The 14,219-nt window shown below is 47.7% G+C and overlaps 1 protein-coding gene across 4 annotated transcripts; it reads left to right on the forward strand.

The window, feature by feature from the left end:
• On the forward strand, positions 1-7,944 carry ORYCUNV1R1658 (vomeronasal 1 receptor oryCunV1R1658). 4 transcript variants are annotated; one of them, XM_089318692.1, is made up of 4 exons: positions 104-144; positions 1,898-2,040; positions 3,911-3,985; positions 6,697-7,944. In XM_089318692.1, exon 4 carries the CDS (start codon positions 6,876-6,878, stop codon positions 7,803-7,805), a length of 930 nt encoding a protein of 309 aa, XP_089174818.1. In that variant the 5' UTR covers positions 104-144; positions 1,898-2,040; positions 3,911-3,985; positions 6,697-6,875; the 3' UTR covers positions 7,806-7,944. The 4 variants fall into 4 exon arrangements, with proteins under 4 accessions (XP_089174817.1, XP_089174818.1, XP_089174819.1 ...); XM_089318693.1 differs by lacking the exon at positions 104-144 and adding an exon at positions 249-270; XM_089318691.1 differs by lacking the exon at positions 1,898-2,040 and having other exon boundaries at positions 1-144.
• The last annotated feature ends 6,275 nt before the right edge of the window (positions 7,945-14,219 follow it).

The following is a 14,219-nucleotide window of genomic DNA, read 5'->3' on the forward strand; positions in this document are numbered from 1 at the left end:
GCGTCCTTGATCTGATACCCAGCAGAACTCCAGGGCGCTCAGCTGGGCGCCCTGATCACGCTCCAATCACGCAGGCTTGCGGCTCGCTATTTAAGGCCGGGGAGCGTGAGCTGCCTGCCTGCCTGCCCGTCCCCGCTCGCTTCGGTAAGTAAGGGAGACTCAGGTCTTTCCGCGTCGGGCTCTGGGGCGCGTTTCTCTGGAGTTAGTGAGGTTACTCTGTGCGCCCTCTGGAACCAGGCACGGCCACAGCTCACCAGAGCCCTCTGCAAAGTGCGTGCCAGAACGCTGGCTCCTCCCAGTGAGGCTGACCCTGGGCTCCCCTTCACTGTGTCCCCAAGGCCTGAGGGTGAACCCTGGGCGAACGTGGAATTCCTGGGGCATTTTAGCTCAGCAGTGGAGCTGGCTGGATGGGGTGGTGGGGAACAGGGGCGAGGGTACGGGTGATATAGGAGCCCAGGGTCGGGGCCCACTGAGACAGGGCCTCTCCTGGGCCTCTTACTTCCTGCCCGTTGTCTCTCCCACAATCTTTACCCCTTCACTGCCTTACTCTGTTCTCAAGGCCCTGAAGTTCCTTATGAACTTGGCTCCTCCTTGCCCGCGAATGCGCCATGTGCTTTAGACAGGTCCTGCCCTTCAGTCCCCACTCTTGCTTCCTGTGCCTCCAGCTGGCCCTCGTGACCTCTGCCCCTTGTACCCTCTTAGCCCACTCTCTGTCCTACACGCTCAACTTTCTCATCACACCCCCACCCATGTGAGCTCCATGTGAGGGAGCGCCAGGAAAAACTCTGGGGCGGAGACTTGGGCGACGTCTCTGGTTGACGCCATCTGTGAGCATGGTCTTGTATCAGTGCTGAGAAAGGAGTGGCTCGGGAGAGGCCGAGGGGCACTCGGTGGCCGATGCTTCTCCTGACCTCTGCCCTGGGCATGGCTTCCCTGGCTGCTATCAGTCCATGGCCGTCCCCTGTGATGACCCCGCAGCCAGGGCAGGAGCTGGCACAGCTGTGAGGGCCTGGATAATGAGCAAAACTGAGAGCAGCCTGGGCCTCCCGACCTGCAGCTGGTGTCAAAGTGAGGGAGATCAGTGGGCCACGTCCCTCCAAGCAGTGGCCTACAAATCCTTTTGGGAGAAGGTACTGGACCTGGTCCAAACTATGGATTTGCCTGACGCAAGGGCCAAAGGATGATTTTGACCACTAGGTCATCTATATTATAGATGAGCAGTGAAACCAATGAGTGCTTCGGATTTTTCCTTAGCAAAGCCAAGTGGAGATAGTTCTGGTAGTCATGGGGCACTGCTGAACTAAGAGGTGCCATTGGCTCACGTGATTGACAGCTAACAGACTCTTCGGTTAAGCAACCTCACGATGGTGTCTTTCTCCTTGTGAGGGGATCCTAGACTTCTCTCTTCCCTATAGAACCGGAGTTCCCTTGAGACTCCCTGTCACTGCTGTGGTCCGTATTGACAGAGTTCATGTTCCTAAAATCTTTCTGTATTTCTGGACTCATCTGCATCCCATTGTACAAGTGGATGCAATAATTTCTACTGCAAATGGTTCACATCATGTTCTTTTTACTTTGATCTTGTGAGACTTCCTCCTTGGGCACTTTGCCTGATTCTGCTTGTTTTCTGAATCCTCAAAATTGGTGCAGCGTGGGACTTGGAAATTAAGGATTAACTTGATTTAGGCTAAAGGAACTTGGGGACGCTTAGACTCCAATGAGACAAAACTTCCCTGTAAGCCAACACTTAGATCTCATTCCCGAGTGGGGCCTCGTGTGCTTCGAGGGATCATGTAAAGAGGCTCTCGGCCATTCTGACAATCCCTTTGAAGATACTCACGAGAGCTGGTAATTGGCAATTGGGACGGTCTCTCAAAGTGTTCTCGGGTTCCCCAAGGCTGCCTTGTCACTGCCACCACGGGTGAAATGCTAATTGCAATTCTGAGGGGAAAGGAAACTCATGGATCCACAAACCTTTATCTGGAGGCCTGGCTGCCTCCCTCACTGCTGCACTGCCAGCCAGCTGATGGAAGGAGTCCAGTGAGTATTCTGTGTTGTGGTCTGACGGAGTCGGTAAAGAAGGGAAACCTGAGCAGGTGCACGTGGTGGGAAAGGTGTTCTTCCGGGAGTAGCACCGGAGCCCGTAGCAGACACGATGCAGTGGGGAGGTGGGGGGGGAGGCATTCCTTAGAAGCCGTGTGTAAGGGGAAGGGTCCCAAGTCCTCTGCCGGTCCCTGATGGTGCCCAATGCAATTTAATCAGATCTTCACTGAGGATGATCTTGACGAATAACCCGTGATAACGAGACTGATTCTTCTTGAAGGTGCATAAGGATGTAGTAATGGAATCAGTCTGCTATTCCCAGTACCCTGCACAGATCTTAGTCAACTTCAGTGTTCGTGTAGGTATGCCTGTCATACCTCATGCTTATAGTCAGAGTGGAATTATACAAAATTATCTACTGTGCATAAGAACTGTGACCTGAGTTTGTTTCTGAAATTTGTAAGATGTTCTTATGGAGCCCTGATTATGACTCACTCAATGGAGGCAGAGATTATGTCTCTACTGAAACACCTGTGTTCTAACAACTCCAGTGAGACGGCTTCCCAAACTACTGAGGTTAGGAACACATCCTTAGAGGAAAAGCTGCATAATCGTGGATACTGAACAGCAGACGTCAGGGCCAAATGTATCTTGTGCTGTTTCCCCTTGTTTAATAATCTAATATCAATCCGAGCTTAGAATATATTTTCCTGTTGCAACTTCCACAACACACAAGATCTCCTATTTTAAGATTTCTTGTGCCTCTCTTGCATTTTAATATCCTTCAAATCTTGCTTCATTACTGGTAGTCTGTCTTAACCTAGGCATTAATAAATACAATTATATAGCCTGACATAAGGAGTGACTTAGTTTCCATTGTACAGTCTTTTAATTGCACATTAATATTTTATGTTACATAGTCTAGCAACAAAGCAATGCTCAATGCCTTTGATAGGTGCCACTATAGTTCTGCCTACTGGTGAACTGATGCCGAATCAGTTTCCCATTCGTTAAATCCAACGTGGACACAGAAGCTTCCTGTGGATTAGCTTAGAGTGTATTAATGTTTTAGGTTCTCTGAAGCATCACTCATATTTGATACTAGCCTATACGATAAAACTTTACACCAGAATGAAAACTTGTGACAATGACGACATACCATCAGCATAAAATAAAAATTACAAAAGCAAGTGAACTAGAAGTGGAGGTTTCTTAAACACCACTGGCTTGGTTTGTTGCTGTAGTACAATGATCAGGATAAGATCTTTGCACTCAGACTAACCAGGTTCAAGTCTCCACTCTGCCAAACTAGCTTGTGAATTTAGGTCACTGAATCTCCACTTTGCTAAGATCTCATTGCCTTCCCAAGAAAAGCGATACCGGTGCCCACATCCTATAACTAGGAAAATCAACGAAGGTACCAGGCGTAGAGGATCCTAGCAGCCACTCACAAATGGTGCTATTTAAAGTGCATATATTAAACTCCAGAAAGCCTCTTAAAGTTTATTTCTCCATGAGATACTAAATCTCAGTTGCTACAACAAATTTGGCCCACAGTGCGTGTTCCCACGCAGGCCACTCTGGCTCTGAAAATTCAGCCACTGGACACTGGCAGAACAGCCCGTGGGGCTCTAACAGGAACGTCTACGAGTCCCTAGGAGTGGTCGGGACCCTGGGCATCTCTCCTCTTCGTGTCTTCCGTTTTCTCCTCTGATGTAGGGAATTGGGCTGATGGCCATTTATTCTGCAAGCACGGGACTGCATGTGTTACACATCCTCCTCCTAACAGGTGCCCCTAAGACTGTGGCGGCGTTTAGGTTGAAACCTTTGCTCCAAGACTGAGAAGTGACTTTTTTCTGTCCTACAGAGTCAGCAGGCATCCTATTGGCAGCTGCCTCCTTGTGAGTGTCTCCAGGCATCTTGATAAACACCGAGAATCCAGGTGGGTAGAATCCAGCTCCTGGGTATATTGGGCTTTCCATTTCCTCTGTTGGACCTGTACATTATGGTGGGTGTTGCTCTTCCTGTGTGTGTGGTTATCATGTGGAGTGGTGAAAACATCAAAGGGGGGAGCTTTAGAATTCTGAATTCCACAACAGTGTGCTGCGCTGTTATGCTTAATGTTTCAGGTTGAGGCTGCGTTAAGTTTCCTTCTATGTAGACACAAGCAGCTGGTCAAACACAACCAGAGAAACCTTTTCTCCAGTTCTGTGTGTGTGTCAGAGAGAGAATATGAATTGCACAGCTCACTAGAATTTCCCAAACAAAACACTGTATGCAACACCTGAATCAAAATATTGCCACCTTGTGCCCCCTCTAAGTTACTACTCCCAAAAATACAGTTCTGTTGGGTTTATTTGTAGGACTGAAATTATTGGGACATAATTCACATCTATCTGAACATTTAAGAGATCAGTTTTGCTTTATCTGTATATAAATGGAACTGTGTATCAGGAATCTCTTCTATATTTGCTTCTATCCTGTATGGTTTTTTTGTGAATGCATTGTTGATGCTTATTAGCATTATAGGATTATTGTATGTGTATCAGGTTATTTTATATGTATAGGATTCCACTGTGTAAATATCAAACAATGAATTTAATCATTCTATTTTTTTAAAGACTTATTTATTTGAAAGGCAGTGTCAGAGAAGCAGAGGCAGAGACAGACAGGTCTTCCATCTGCTGATTCACTCCCGAAGTGACCTCAATGGCCAGAGCTGAGCTGATCTGAAACCAGGAGCTTCCTCTGGGTCTCCCACACAGGGGCAGGGGCCCAAGGACTTGAGTCATCTTCCACTTTCCCAGGCCATAGCAGAGAGCTGGATCGGAAGTGGAGCAGCCGAGACTTGATCTGGCACCCATAGGGTTTGCTGGCACTACAAGTGGTAGCTTTGCTCTCTGCGCCACAGTGCCAGCCCCATGGAATCATTCTATTGTTAATGGGAGTGTAGGTGGTCTTAAGGTTGGGGCTATTATGACTATTACTGGTGTATAGGTTCTGGAATTTATCTTTGATATATATTTATGAATTGAGTATATTAGTAAAAATGGAATTGTTGGTATATAGGCTTATCTATTCTGCTTAAGTAGCTACTACCAAACGGTTGTCTATAATGTTTGTACCAACTTTAACACCTATCATCAGTGCATGAGATTTTGGTTTTATGTACGTTCTTGCTAAAACTTGGTATTTCCTCGGCCGGCGCTGCGGCTCAATATGCTAATCCTCCACCTAGCGGCGCCGGTACACCGGGTTCTAGTCCCAGTCAGGGCGCTGGATTCTGTGCCAGTTGCCTCTCTTCCAGGCCAGCTCTCTGCTATGGCCCAGGAAGGCAGAGGAGGATGGCCCAAGTGCTTGGGCCCTGCACCCCATGGGAGACCAGGAAAAGCACCTGGCTCCTGCCTTCGGATCAGCATGGTGCGCCGGCCACAGCGCACCAGCCGTGGCGGCCATTGGAGGATGAACCAATGGCAAAAGGAAGACCTTTCTCTCTGTCTCTCTCTCTCACTGTCCACTCTGCCTGTCAAAAAAAAAAAAAAACCACTTGGTATTTCCTACCATCTTTAAAACTTTTAAATTTTTATCTATTTGAAAGGCATGGAGACAAATTTCTCTTCTGCTAGTTTACTCCCCAAATACCCAACAAATCCAAGCTGGGCCAGGCCAATGCCAAGAGGCTAAAACTGAATCTGTGCCTCCCTCATGGGTAGCAGGGACCCAAGTACTTGAGCCATTATCTGCTATCTCCCAGTGCACATTAACAGGAAGTTGAACTGGGAGTGGAGCTGGGACGTGAACTCCAATATGGGAGGCAAGCAGCATCCTGACCACTGTGCTCCATGTCCATCCTTCTTGCCATTTTTTAATTTAATTTTAAGACGTTATTTGGAAGGCAGAATGACCAAAAGAAGCAGGGGGAAGGAGGAGGGGCATCTTGCATCTGCTGGCTCACCTCAAAGAGCCAGGGCTGAACCAAGCCAAAGCCAGGAGCCTGTCACACCAGCCAGGTCTCCTCTGGGGGGACCCAAGTACTTGAGCCAGCTTCAGCCTCCTAGGGTGCGCATTAGAAAGTTGGCTCTGAAGTGCACTCGGGACTCAAAGCCAGGTCTCTAACATGGAATGTGAGTTTCCCAATCACCTGTCCTATGCCATTTCTGTTTAGATTTCTAATTGGTGTATGGTGGTATCAGGTAGTGACTTCACTTGGATTTTCATGATTACCAAGAACACTGAACGTGTCCCCCATATTTGCTCATTGAACAAAGATTCTGTTGGAAAGCTTTGCCTGTACTGTATCCTGTGTTCTTTAACTATTCTTTGCACTAAATATATTACGTACACAGAGAAGATTGTATGGGTATATCATTTGAGGAAAGCCAGCTCATAATTTAGCATGATCTAATTTATCATTTCAACCACATATTTAATGTGTTGGGCTATTTAAGCATCATTTTTTAAATTCTAAGACCACATAAATATTCTGTAAAAATTTCATTATTTATCTTTAAAATCTGATCGGCACTCCACTCAGAACTGGTCTGTCTGTGGATGCCGCTGTGGTCTGTCATCTCGATATGACTAGCAAATATCGGTTTATGCTGGCAGTGTTGGATTATGGCTTCTCTGTTCACTTTCCATTGCTTCTCCCAGGTGAACACCACCTCATACTCCCGAATCTGAATGACAGACACTGGTATTCCTCTCCACCACTAAGTGCGTATTGATATCTTGGCAATCCCACAGGAGTATGTAAGGAAAGTCACTCTTGGTAATCATTTCTGTCAGGAAAAAGGCTTTGGCATAACTTAGAGGGAAATGTGAGTGAAGGGATGATCTTCATGGATTTCTCCAAAGGAGTGATCTTCTCCGCACAGACTGCTGTCGGGATCCTGGGCAACTTCTCGCTTGTTTACTGCTATGTTTTCCTTTCCTACACTGAACACAAGCTGAGGTCTACAGACTTGATTCTCAAGCACCTCATGATGGCCAACACCTTGGTCCTTCTCTCTACTGGAGTTCCCCAGACGATGACAGCCTTCAGGCTCAAGCATCTCTTCAATGATTTTACATGCAAACTTACTTTGTACATTCAGAGAGTGGGCAGAAGTGTGTCCATTAGCATCATTTGCCTCCTGAGCGTCTTCCAGGCCATCAAGATCTGCCCCATGAACTCCACTTGGAAGGATCTCAAAGTGAAAGCCACAAAATACATCACCTTTTCCATTTATCTCTGCTGGATCCTGTACATGGTGGTAAACTTAATTTTTCCTATATATCATTCTGGAAAATGGAACAAAAATGTCACAAAGAGAAGAGACTTAGAATACTGTTCTACAGGCCGTGACAAAATCAGTGACTCGCTATATACAGCCTTGTTGGTATTCCCTGAAGTGTTATTTTCTGTGATCATAATCTGGTCCAGTGGCTCCATGACTCTCATTCTGTACAGGCACAAGCAGCAGGTCCAACACATTCACAGCGCTCATCTTTCCTCCAGATTGTCCCCTGAATCCAGAGCCACCCAAAATATCCTTGCTCTGGTGTGCACCTTTGTGTCTTTCTATACCCTCTCTTCCATCTTGAATGCATGTGTTGCTGTTTCATATAATTCCAGTTGGTGGTTGGCAAACAGCAATGCCTTAATTTCTGTGTGTTTTCCAACTGTAAGCCCCTTTCTTATGAGCCGTGACTCCCAGGTATTCAGACTCTGCTTTCACTGGGTGAGGAACACAAAATCCCCTAATATCATAAACGTGTAAATTGACTTAGTCACTCATCACCCTTTAAACATCCATACAGAAACTTACGGGGGAACTGTTTGTCCCTCTAGGGTGAGCTCTGATGAGTACTGGTTGAACGTGAGACCTAGGTGGACACAGAGAAGGTGACTATAGCAGGTTGCCCCCAGTCGCTCATGCTATCCTGTGCCCATAATCTGGTCCAGAGGCTCCATGCAAATCATCTTAGTTATGTGCTGCTTGAGCAATGTTGAATGGATCGAGTCTTAGTCCTCCAATGCCAGTTTGGTGAAGTGGTATACTTGTGGAGGAAAAAATTTCCAAGAGCAAACATAGTGAAGAGAAATGCCGGAAGGCAGTTCTTCATGGACTTCTCATGTTTGCAGAACACAAGTTATTCATAAGACACTGTCCTTTTTTGGGTGTTTTTGCAAGCAGTAGCCTGGGAAGATGGAAACAGTGGGCAGATTTTTTCCTATGTATTAAAATATAGTTTCTCTTTTTGGGGTAAAGGGTGTGACCGGTTTGTCAGCTTTTGCCTTTAAAAGATTGGAATTTCCTACACTTGGGGATGCTTGGGTATGATGCAAACTCACTGCACGTGTAATAGGTACCTACTCAGGCCTCACCGTGCCACCCTGAGTGGAATGGGCATGGTGGGGCAGGGGAAGGTGTAGCAATCAGAATCTTTGTACTGCCTGTTGTGTCAGGAGTAAATGAAGATCTTAGATTCCAACCTAAGAAAGTTCTTCTGCAAGGATCTGTGAATGAGTTGCAGGCTTGACTCAGACCTTCGGTTTCTAGAAGTAACCATTGGTGTTCAAAACTTAGATAGCTCCCTAGCAGTTCTATTAGAGTTGGATTGACTACTCTCAAAATCCAACTAGTCGGGGTGTTCGGGTTAAGGTGTATTCTTGGGAGAACCAACTGGTATGTACCCCATAGAAGAATGCAAGCTACTGTGGGAGGTAGGGATATGTATGGGACAGGTGAGAGCAGGACCAGGAGTGGGGCACTGCACAGGTAGAAGAGGAAGAAGTGAGAGGCCTCACTGGCAGAGCGTCTTACAGGGAGCTTGGACAAGAAACTACTGTAAGAGGAAATGAAATAACTTGCCCTAGAATTTTCTGGCCATTAGAATCCTTTAACAAAGGCTCCATGGATCACTGAGATTTTTCTGTGAAAGTAAATTCTTTGGAAACATTTTGGGCAGCTTGGATTTTAGGTCTGTGCTCACCTAAGGCAGAGTGTCTCCCTCTTTGGAATTTTTGACTTACATTTTCAGTCCACAGTTCACTGTGGGTAAATAAAACCACAGAACGAAAGTGCAGGTGGCCGGTGCCATCGCTCAATAGGCTAATCCTCCGCCTGCGGCGCTGGCACACCAGATTCTGTCCCAGTTGCCCCTCTTCCAGGCCAGCTCTCTGCTGTGGCCCAGGAGGGCAGTGGAGGATGGCCCAGGTCCTTGGGTTTTGCACCCTCATAGGAGACCAGGAGAAGCACCTGGCTCCTGGCTTCGGATCAGCACGGTGCGGCGGCCATTGGAGGGTGAACCAAGGGCAAAAGGAAGACCTTTCTCTGTCTCTCTCACTGTCCACTCTGCCTGTCAAAAAAAAAAGTGCAGGTAAGAGGGTATAATTCTCTTTGTGCAGCCTTGCCTAGTTTTGAAGGCCTGGCTAAAAACCAGCGGGTTCCCTTCCTGGGGCAGACAGCTTAAAGCCACGGCCACATACAAGACATGTGGCATTTTAAGTTGCCCTCATTGGTTTACTGAAAAGCCCAATTCCTATTTTTTCTGTTTGTACTGACTCAGGGCCGGAGCCACATGAATGCTCTCATAGTGCATTTGTCAAAACCAGTCAGCCACAGCTATTTAACACTGGTGTTTAGGTGAGTGACGGTGTACGTGTGATAGACGAGAGACAAGGGCATGAGGAAAGGCAGGAGACTGGGCATGAGGTGGTGGTGGAGAGAGCCCAGAGAGTGGGGTAGAAAGTGCAGGAGAGAATGTGGAGGACAAGAGGGAAAGGTGTTAAACGTTGGTTAGGTGTTCTAGAGCAATGCTTGTGTGCAGGAAGTTAAAGGCATTGGAGATACTAGGATCTGGGTGGATAAGGAATGCGAGGTTGGCATGGAAACAAAAGGGATAGTTGCAATACATGGTTAATGGTGGGGGGAATGAGAAAGGGGACTCCTTATGGTGTAAGGGAAGGGAGATACGGATGGGTAGGCAGACCTCGGACAACTGCAGTGGGTTGAGGCAGATGGTGTAGGTGAAGGAGATGGAACCTGAGGAAGTTAATAGGGTGGAGACAGGTGACGTGGGCAGAGGGCAATGCAGGCAGCTGCAAGGGATAGACTGGCTGTCGCCTGACTAAGTGGCCCAGGAGGAAAAGAGCAGGTGCTACAGGGTTGTGTGTAGCAGGTGAGAGGCAAGCATTAGATTCATGGGGAAATTGAAGGTGCCTGAAACTACTGGGTGCAGAGGACTTGGGAAATGGGCTGGCATCCTGGAATGTGGCACGGACACAGGGCAGGAAGCAGGAGAACATGGATCGCAGTGGGCAAGAGTAACTGAAGATGAGGATCTTTGCTCTTGCAATGGGGTCAGAGGGATGCATGGTAAAAAGGTCACAGAATGGAGGTGGGGTACAACAGGAGGCTACAGGGGGTAGACGGAAGTGAGGGTTGATGGTGGCCTACTGGATTTATGTCTCAGGGTGGATGCAGAAATGTGCTGTGACAAAAATGACCCTCACGGGTCTCCCGAACCCTCCAACCCTCCTGCACATTCTCCTTGCTGTCCCTTCAAGTTTCACTAATGCTGTCACCCATGGCTCCAACTCCCTGCCCAGTCTGTGCCCATGAACAGGTGCAGTAGCAGCCGCCAATAGCCACAGGTGTCTTTCCAGGTAACTGGATTACCCGGTTCAGGCCTTTGTGATGGAATAGGTCGTACACCTTGACTATTCTCTTAAAAAAAAAAAAAACCTGATAACACAGATCACTGAAAGAGCGGTGACTGAGAAATAGTGATTCTCAATGCCATCTCATGTTGAGCCCCTACTCTGGAACTGGCCCCACCATCCTCACCCCTGACAGCATGCCAGAGACCGTTGGCACCTTGGCTCCAGGGTCTGACTCCTGAGGTACATCTGTCCAGGCACAGACTCTGTAACAGCTCACAGGAGCGGTGAGTCTTGCAAGCATGGGGGTTTTGCTCTAAGGGCCTTTGGGAGGTGATAAGGCTGAGCCCTTTTTGTCATCGGTTGGCTGGAATAGTTCTTGTCCCTGAAAGGAAATAATTTCAGATGTCAGTGATGGTAAGCAAGCTAGCAAAGTTTGAGGGTAGTGCATACTACAGGATTGATCAACTACTCAGAGGAAATGGAGTGCCCAGTCCACATTTAGATTGGGACTTCTTTGAGCCTGGGGTCTACTTCTTCCCACCTATTCACCACCACCACCACCACCACCACCACCCCCGCTTTGTAATATTGCTATGCAGAGGGCTTTACAGGTGTGAAATTTATCCCAAAGTTTTATTACCCAGTGTTATCAGACAAAATAACCCCCTCCATGCTGGTCCAGGAATATTCTTCCAGAATGCACACGGGGAAGGGGGATTGGCTGGGACCTACACGATTCAGCAGACACGGGCAGGACTTTGGCACATAAATACTGGGCTGCTTCTGGGAAATGTTTATGAATGCTCTGTCCTTCCCTCGTGTTCCCCCTGGTATCTCCCTTCTTTCTTTGGCCTCTCTAGCACACATGAGCTAATGTCTACCTTCCTACCTAAATCCCCCATCAAGGGAATTGACACATAACCGTGGAGGAGTAGAATGAGCAAAGGCCTTCTGTGGTGTCAGCTGGCGTGAGAATGTAGAGCTGACTGATGTTCTTCCTGCTGTCTGTCCTGGGGTGTTTGAAGGGTTTCTGGGCAAAAATTGCACTGCTTGGTCCAAAGGACTGGTTGTGTCCAAGGCGATAGGCTGGAAGCCCTGCCTCTTGACCATCTGGAGCCAGGTGACTTCTAGTCTGTTAGAGACAAGATGAACAAGGGAATTAAAGGCACATGGCCCAAAGAAAGTAGTAAGAGTATATAAGTTATAGGACTGGGGCCGGTGCTGTGGTGCAGCGGGTTAAAGCCCCAGTCTGCAGCGCCGGCATCTCATACAGGCACTGGTTCGAGTCCTGGCTGCTCCACTTCCAATCCATCTTTCTACTATGGCCTGGAAAAGCAGTAGAAGATGTCCCAGGTCCTTGGGCCCCTGCACCCATGTGGGAGACCAGGAAGAAGTTCTTGGCTTCAGATCAGTGCAGCTCCAGCCATTGTGGCCATCTCGGGGAGTGAACCAGCAGATGGACGACCTTTCTGCCTTTCTATGACTCTGCCTTTCAAATAAAACATCTTTATCTTTTAAAAAAAAAAAAGCTATAGGGTCAAGAATTTCCATGAGCAGGTTTTGGGCCCAAACTTCCAACCATGTTTGTTCTGGTCCCGCGGTTGTCTGGCCTTATCCAAGAAATGTTTAATATGGTTTTGTACTTGTCCAGTTTGACTCAAATCGTTGGAGCATGGCACAGATGCCCTCTTGGGCAACAGTTAGTTTGGGGTCTGCCTTCTTTGAAGGACGAGCACAGAGTTGAACTGACTTTTCAAGCGTGAAGAGGGGGTCTGCGATCTTGGTTCTAAGCTCAGCTAAGTTGGTGGAGAACCTCACAAAGATCTTGTTTGCTGAGACTGCCCCAGCTATTCCTGCGGTGACCTGTTACCTCTTTCAGGGTGCTAATTCCCAACAGGGTGGAAGTTGGAGGGGGCAGAATTCTTTTGGAAAACTGAAGTGTGTAAAGGGATTGGTGTGGGGGCTGAAGAATTAACAAGTGATACAGTGGCTATGACATAACCAGTGTGCACAGCCCCATCCAAGACTGGGCAAGCATTGATTGAAGCTCCAGAGTACACCCCTTCTACATGAGAGACGTCCTGATGTGATGTACGTTAAATTGGAGTTTTTGGCTGGCACTGTGGCTCACTAGGCTAATCCTCCGCCTGCGGCGCCTGCACACCGGGTTCCAGTCCCCATCGGGGCGCCGGATTCTGTCCCGGTTGCCCCTCTTCCAGGCCAGCTCTCTGCTATGACCCCGGAATGCAGTGGAGGATGGCCCAAGTGCTTGGGCCCTGCACCCCATGGGAAACTAGGATAGGCACCTGGCTCCTGCCTTCGGATCAACACGGTGTGCTGGCCGCAGTGCGCCAGCCGTGGTGGCCATTGGAGGGTGAACCAATGGCAAAAAGGAAGACCTTTCTCTCTCTCTCACTGTCCACTCTGCCTGTCAAAAAAAAAAAAAACACGAGTTTTTGATGAAAGGTGTATTAACATTAGTGTTGCAGTTAGCAGACTAAAAGGGCTTGTGTGGAAGGCATTACTGATCTGGTGTTCCCAGGATTTGATATATCAGGTGGTGTCATTTAGCCATCCTCATGAATTATCTATCCCTACACTGGTCATCAGTGTTAGGTCTCCACATGATGGGGGGCTTACCCCAGCAAAAGCTCCCGGTGTAATTAAGCCACTGTTACGGATACGTTTGGCAGGAATGAGAGATAAGAGCAAGAGGGGCTTGGGAAAAGTAGCTGATTATTAGTGTATAGTGTGACCATGAAGTTGCAGGATGAGTTATTTAGGGATCCCACAGGATATCCTTGGGAGAACTCAGGCAGGGGGGCCTGTAGCCTCTATGTTGACCTTTGTATAAAAGGTTGCATAATAAGGTATGAGAAGCTGGCCTTTTTGGCTGATGCATGTGCTCACTGATGCTTGGTATAAGTTGAAGAATATATGAAACCTTCTGAGCCCATTCCCTCAGAGGGATCGGCCACACCTCTATGGATGAACCTTGTACCTCTAAATCAATCCAACAAGAATGGCCATAGGACGTAGTGATGGGCACATTAACCTCAACCTGAAGTGCCTGATGATTGGAGAGGCATTAGCTAGGAGCACTGATTTGAAGCATGTTATCAAAAAGAGAAAATGAAGACTCTGGAGAATGTTTTAACTTACAAGGGCTCCTTTTAGAGAGTAGGCACAGGTCTTCCAGGGATTCTGTGGGCCAAATCCACTTTGGTCCAGACTTGTCTTGGTCTTCAGAGTAGTATGGTTTTACCCGGGTATGGTGGATCCAGCTGGGGATGCCAGGACCTTGATTGTTATAGGCGTGGAAGGTAAGACAGGGTATGTGGCTTCCCATGTAGTAGTAAGTTGGGACCTGAGAGAGCTGTCCTTCCAGGTTTTAAGTAGAACTTGGACTCTAGGTTTTTTTTTCTTAAATTTATTTTAAATGCAAAGTAACAAATACAGAGACACAAATCTTGTTTGCTGGTTTACTCCCCAAATGTCCACAACGGCTGGGGCTGGGCCAAGCTGA

The sequence above is a fragment of the Oryctolagus cuniculus genome, chromosome 18, assembly GCF_051225735.1.
Source record: "Oryctolagus cuniculus isolate XC-2025 breed Fujian yellow rabbit chromosome 18, ASM5122573v1, whole genome shotgun sequence".
Lineage (NCBI taxonomy): Eukaryota > Metazoa > Chordata > Mammalia > Lagomorpha > Leporidae > Oryctolagus > Oryctolagus cuniculus.